Source organism: Eschscholzia californica, unplaced genomic scaffold (assembly GCF_041429995.1).
Source record: "Eschscholzia californica isolate CP2 unplaced genomic scaffold, dmEscCali1.0.p SCAF_6, whole genome shotgun sequence".
NCBI classification, from domain to species: Eukaryota; Viridiplantae; Streptophyta; class Magnoliopsida; order Ranunculales; family Papaveraceae; genus Eschscholzia; species Eschscholzia californica.
The window spans coordinates 17,609,322-17,616,062 of record NW_028238483.1 but is presented as its reverse complement, the minus strand read 5'-3'; the positions used below and the strand labels follow the sequence as shown (position 1 = coordinate 17,616,062).

The window sequence follows — 6,741 nt, the reverse complement described above, 5'->3', positions numbered from 1 at the left end:
CGGGGCGATACAGGTAGATCTATACCAGAGGTCTACATGTCTAAATGGTTATTCTCAACGAGTCAGCAAAAGGGTTTTGGATTTCGAGGCAAAAGGATAATTTGACACTAAAGTGTGAAATTTGTCAACCAGGAGTCATAAGAGTATGATCAGTAAGATGTTATTCACCCAGGACGACGGATTAAGGGCAGTGCTCTAGTACGCCTAATTCCGAAGAAATGGGATCCTGGAATTATATTATTCTTAGGGGAAAATAAATAAAGAATAATATAGGCATACACGAATATTATGCCAGGATAACAAGTTTAAATCACTTTCGCGCTTCTTACATGTAGTTTAATTATGACGTCCAAAGAAAACTTCAACATCTGTTGGCTACTAGAGAAAGAAAAGCTGAATGGAGACAGCTTCATTGCATGGGAAAGGAATCTGGAACTCGTTCTCAGATCCGAAAATAAGGCAAGCATCCTAGACACACCACTTCCGGAAATCACAGAAGATTCGACTGATCAGGAGAAGGATTCGGAAAGAAGTCTTCGAAAGAAGTCCGAACCCGTAACATGCCTTATGTTAGCAACCATGGAACCTAATCTTCAAGATAAGTTCATTCACATGGATGCTTACACCATGATACGACAACTTAGAAATCTGTTCCAAAAGAAGTCGAGAATGGAAAGGTATGAAACCTCAAAGGCAATATTGGATACGCGTCTTGAAAGAGGAAAGCCTGTAGGGCCACATGTTTTTAAAATGATTAGTCATTTTGAGAAACTAGCTCGACTTGGAGTCGACCATGGCCGGGATTTTGCCACTGATATTATCCTGCATTCACTTCATGATGGGTTCAGTCAGTTTAGAATGCACTACCACATGAATGGATGGGATAAATCTCTGGAAGAACTACACGTTATGCTCCAAACAGTCGAACAGAACATCGGAGTGGTGGAACCTAAGAAAGAAGTTCTGATGGTTCAAAAGGAAAAGGGATTTAAGAAAGAAGGAAGGCAGAAATTCAAGAGGAAGCAACTGGGAAAGTGGAAAGGCAAACAAGTTGCCAAAAACAAAGGTGCCCAATCTGATTCCAAGTGTTTCTATTGCAATGGCACAGGCCATTGGAAGAGAAACTGTCCCAAATTCCTGGAAGACAAAAAGAATGGAAATATAGTTTCCGCACGAGGTAATAAGAATTGAAAGTTCATTCAATTAAATACAATTCCTAAAAGGTATTGGATACCTAAAATTGTTCTTTTCATTATGAATGTTAGGAACAAATGGAAGCTGAGTATTCATTGAATAGGAGACGAACCTGTCAAAAGCTGAAGGAAGCAAAAGTTGCTACGTAAAGCTGGAGAAGGATCATGGGCTCCATAGGCATAACTTTAAATTAGTTTTTAGTTTTCTTTTTTCCTTTTAAGAACATTGACTCTGTAATAAGATTATGGAGATAAATAAAATAATCAGTATTTTATAAATGTTCTCAAGAAAAATGCTTATTCAACTTTTAACAATTATACCGAACGATCCAATTTAGTTATTCTAATCTAGTCAAATAAATTTGAAAGAACATGGATGAAGCTAAAGTTGATTGATCTTGTATCTCTCAACAATAGTTAATCATGGTTCAAACAAAAGAAATTTGACGAGATCCCAGAGGTCAAATTACTCACTAGAACTTATGTTAGACATAAGAAAGTGACTAATATGACTAGAATAGACTAAAGTACTAAACACTAGATTAAAAGAAAGTCTTAGAGACTAAACCTAAATCAAGTAAGGATCAAATCTGACCAAAGATAATGATGAGATCATAAGTCTAAAAGTCATAGAGTTTTTCGAAAGTAAAAGTCTAAATGCACATCTGCCATCCCACTAAAAACCTAAAAAGCTATAGCAAATAAAAGATTCCATACAAGTATGGATTTTAGAAAGAGTTCTAAAATGATCTTTTATTAAAAGTCTAAAAGACCGTTAAACATAGATTTTTCGAACGAAGAATAATGGGGTTCTCTCACAAATCACCGGAACAACTTTTGTTGCTCTCGATGGTGTCCTATTTAAAAGAAGGCATCTTTTAAAATGGACAAGTGGGAAGAAATAAATATTCGAAACAAGTTCAAATAAGAGCAACAAATAGGAGTAAGGAGTTACTCACCACGAGACCTCTAAAAAGAAGTTAAGGAAATATCTCGATATGTGCTCAAAACCCCGAGTGAGTCTTAGAAAGAAGATTCAACGAAACTATAGCAAAACCACTCCGAGTTTAGACTGAGAGTCTAAAGAGATAAGATCTAAAGAGTGAGTTTCTAAACATTCGTAAAGAAATTGTCTAGATTCAATTTCTTAGAATGATTAGTCTTGTTCAACAAAAAGGTAAGTGGGAGTGAAACAAGAATGTTTCAAAGTCCAGTATGTAGAGACATACTAGGATTGAGAAAAAACATCAGGAATGTTAAAAACAGTTGGAGAACTGACTCAATAGGACAAAGACGAGGGTAAACTAATTAGGGCATCAAAATCTATATCAGTAGATTAAAGTGATGAGAACTCGTTCAAAAGGAATTTTGAAAGAGATTTTACCCATCTCACATGAGAACTGCCAAACTAACCCGGAATTTGAAAAATTCTGACAAGCGAAAGCAAAAACATGAGAGAAATACTTATGTCTGGACAATATAAGATTGATCATGAAGATGATTGAGATTTACCCGTACATCTAAAAGAAGTACTTGGAGTACAAAAGATGTCGTCACCCATAAAAATCAGAGAAAGACCTAGAATGCTGAAGCATCTGGGATCATATCTCTGAACACAAAGATTGAAGAAAGTCATAAAAGCAATCTTCCGAAAATAAAGATAAGAATCTTTTAGGAAGGGCGAAAAGATGAAAAGGAGTTTTCATGTTGGGAGTCGTTGCTAACTTTACTAGATAAGAAATTAAAATTAGAACTTAGGAAGTACTAATTTCAGTTTGAGAAACTGATATTATCGTAATAGCTTATAAAGACGTTCATAAGCTAGATAATAATAAGCAAAGTGAAAACAACAAACTAAACTGTCACCTTAGAACGAACATGGAATATGAACGGATTTAAGGAATTAGGATCAAGTTAGAAAATCCTAAAAAGACTTGTAAAGTTGGGAAATGCAAAGGAGTTTACGCGGTGCTCAATATTTACAAACTCTTGTTATCCGAAATAAACTCAGTTTATTTCGTCATCTAAATTGTGGTTTAGAATTTAGAAGACAATCCAAAATAATGGACTGTTCCAGGTAGGTTTATTAGATGCGTGATCTAATGAAAGAAACCCTACTAAGTGAACATGGAAGCACACCATTATAATAACCCTAGTCCAGGTCATTGGTTGGACAACAATGACTTAAGAAGACTAACATGAGTGATTGACGAGATAGCGTTGTTTCTTGGGCTATAGGAATAGGAGTATTCAAAGTCAACTTAATGGGTGTATAAGCTGATACAATGGAAACCCGCCAAGTGAGAGTACTTCAGGAGAAGAAGTCGTAAGATGCCATAACCCTCATTTAGCAAATCGGAGAGGTTCCTCGGAACATGAGTACTCGCTCAGTTTATGTAAGGAATGTCGAACTTTGGTACCGTTAAACGCCGCGCCGTAAAAGGAGGTTATAAAGGCGGATTACTGGGGGAGACATGATAGACATATGATTGAGTGGGAGTACAAGAATGGAATATGTCTTCCTGCGTAAAATCAGGATAAAATATCTCCGGGCCACTTGATGAGAAACAACTGAAAATTGCATGGCCATGCTCAAATGGATTAAGAGTTAATCATTTGATTTGACAGTTTGTTCTCGGGATCAAGAAAGTCTGATAAGTATGACATATCAGATGCGATATGAAAAGACATGGGAATCGAGCATTGCCCTTGTTCTAAGTACAAGTGGGAGACTGAAGGATATATTCCCTCGGTCTGAAGGAATGGTATCCTTTTAAGGGAATGTCCTTTGACCAAGATGGCAATGCGTACGATTTGGCGAATAGGATCATAATGACCTTATACCGAAGATCATTAGTCCGGTCGAATTAGGGGTCATAATGCTTAGCTAAAAGCCAACTACAATCGTCGGATGCCTCCGGTAATTCGCGGCTTACATAGACCAGATCCTACAAAGGTTACACATAAGAGTGATGGTTTGAATGGAGAGAGATTGAGTAGATATAAAGTGGCAAATAAGTGGATTGGATCCATTATTTAGTGTTCGGAAGAGTCCAGACAAGTATACATAAACCCGGGCTAAAAGGGGGCCCGGGAGTGCCCATAAAGGGGTCGGCCATGTGATGGCCGACCTTAGAAAGGGGCCGGCAAGCACATGGCCGGCTGAACCCTTAAGTGGGCCGGCCACAAAGCCCATAATGGGCTATAGTGGCCGGCCACACCATAAGCTCTAATTTGGTTTTATATGGGACTTCTAAGGATATGTCTTAAGTGAGATATTTTAGGAATCCTAGTTTGGGACAAACTCCTACACTATGTTCCCTATAAATAGACCTCATTAGACATAATTATGGAATGCAATCAAGAGCAAAGTTAAGAGAGCTTTTCTAGAGAGAAAAAGCAAGAAAGAGAAAAAGGAGTTTTCTCGGTTATCTAGTCAAGAAGAAAGTGTTCTTCATCTCAACCTTCAAGAAGGTGCTAGCTGACTCGAAGGAGGGAGTTCAAGTCATACACTCGGTGTCTCAAGTAGAGGAACTACAGTTGGAGTTCTTGATCTTCCGAATCTAGTCGGAATTTTGTTCGTGGGAAAGCGATTAAGGTAATCTTCTTTCCATTCTAGTTCATTGATTAGTCATGTAAATATCGATCCTGGATGTCTAGTGTTAACATATAGGTGTTTGAGATTCCGCAATAAACACTAGATAGTGTATTAGATACATACGTAACCCTATAGAACCATCATCGGAAGATCATAAAACGTGAAGCAAAAATCATTAGTGCAAGTTTGGCCATGGAGAGCGAAGTGCAAGCAAGCCTACTCGCAGTGGAAAATCAGAAGGAGCATTTTAGAAGCGAGGGATCTGCTCAAAGCCCAACCTTCCAATGAATTTATCTTTTGCCACCGTGAAGCAAACATGATGGCCTACTTGTTGCCCATCAATATGTGCACCAGTGAAGCCCAGTTACTTTGAGTCTATTGACTTCAACTTGTAATTCATACTGTTTGTTATTCACTTGCCGAATTTGATGCTGATTTAAACTGTTTTATATATTAAGAGTTTTCTCAATATATTATTACTCCATGTCCAAGTAACCCATCTAATGAAAATATTCATGTTTATCTGCACAACAAATAAAAACAAACAATAATAGAGATTATTTGAATATTTTTACTTCATCTACTTGAGCCTCTTATAAGTATCATATATTTCTGAATAATCTTAAAGTTTAAATTAAGTGTGCAGATCCTATAGTTAATTTTTAAAAACCGTTCCAATTACTCGTTCGGAGTCCTTCATGATTTAGATCAGTCGAATAGTTCATTATTAACAAAGAGAGAGGAGGTTGATGTTAATATTTTAATCTGAAGGCAATGCGATTTGAAAATAAGTGTAGATATTTGTTGGTTGATTTTTTCGACGAAAATTCTCTCTAATCTCATCTCTCTTGGTCAAATTCATGGGTGATTTCTGTTTCCTGTCATCTTCATTCATAACAAAGTTCATACATCGCTTTGTTGACATGATGTGGATACTCGTAGATATCAACAATAAATATATAAAACATGAATTTATGCAAAAGTCGACGATCTACAATTTCAATTATTATACAAACAAAATTTACTAAGAACTAGTCTTAGAGTTTAGCCCCTCCTGAATGTATATCCGAGATCTGCCACTGATTGGAGTTGCATCCAAGTTCTCTATTTTCAATAAGTTGGGTTAAACATATCATGCGGAGATAGCCACTTTCTTGAAATTAAGTTTCCTCTTCATGACTGGAGGGAAATTATCCTTTTAGCCTAACTAATTAACCCTTTGTTTCTATGTAACAAGGACATCGGAACTGCGGAGCTTACCCAAGACCAATACCAGGTTATCAAGTAAGGTACGGAATACAACTAAAGACATATAATCTGTTAGGCTATTTAATTAGTTGTGTATTGTATTTATTTGTATTTAATTGTCTTTATCCTTTCTATCAAGGGTATATCTGTACATTGTAAATACTTACTTTATTATAAATACAATCCTTGCCCTAACTTCTAGGGTATCTTGACCTCAAACCTTCACATGGTATCAAGAGCCTTAGCATAGACATTCTTTTTTTTTTTTCTGGTTTTCTGTGCCGCCACCTTCTTCTTCTCATGGCTGATTCACCTCCAACCCCTCAACCCCAATTATCTCCTCCTCTTCTCCTTCCAATCCTTCTCCTTCAACCTATACCTTTCCTGCTCTTTCCAATATTGCTAACTTGGTCTCCATTAGACCAGAGCCGTGGCTGACGATTTGAGGGCCCTGGGCGAAATTTGTTTTTGACTCTTTTGTACAATAAAAAATTTACGAACAAAATCATAAAAAAATATAATTTCTTCGTAGATTGTGTAGTTTAGAGTCTAAGTAATTTTTTGAATATGGTATCTTTTGCATCATGATTATCACATATGTATTTATGTATTGTTGGAATTTTTTTTAAAACACCTAGATTTCTATCTTTTAAAAACACTTAAAAAAAAATGAAATAAATTCACTCAAAATAATAAAATTAT

The 6,741-nt window shown here is 36.4% G+C and overlaps 1 protein-coding gene across 1 annotated transcript; it reads left to right on the top strand.

Moving 5' to 3' along the window:
- The first annotated feature begins 342 nt into the window (after positions 1-342).
- On the top strand, positions 343-1,282 carry LOC147532096 (uncharacterized). The gene is made up of 2 exons (XM_086649897.1): positions 343-1,066; positions 1,266-1,282. The coding sequence occupies exons 1-2, from the start codon at positions 343-345 to the stop codon at positions 1,280-1,282; spliced, it is 741 nt and encodes a 246-aa protein (XP_086506023.1).
- The last annotated feature ends 5,459 nt before the right edge of the window (positions 1,283-6,741 follow it).

Bases quoted from the DNA above. Each gene is read 5' to 3' on its own strand.
- LOC147532096 (XM_086649897.1), top strand. From the start codon at position 343: ATGACGTCCAAAGAAAACTTCAACATCTGTTGGCTACTAGAGAAAGAA.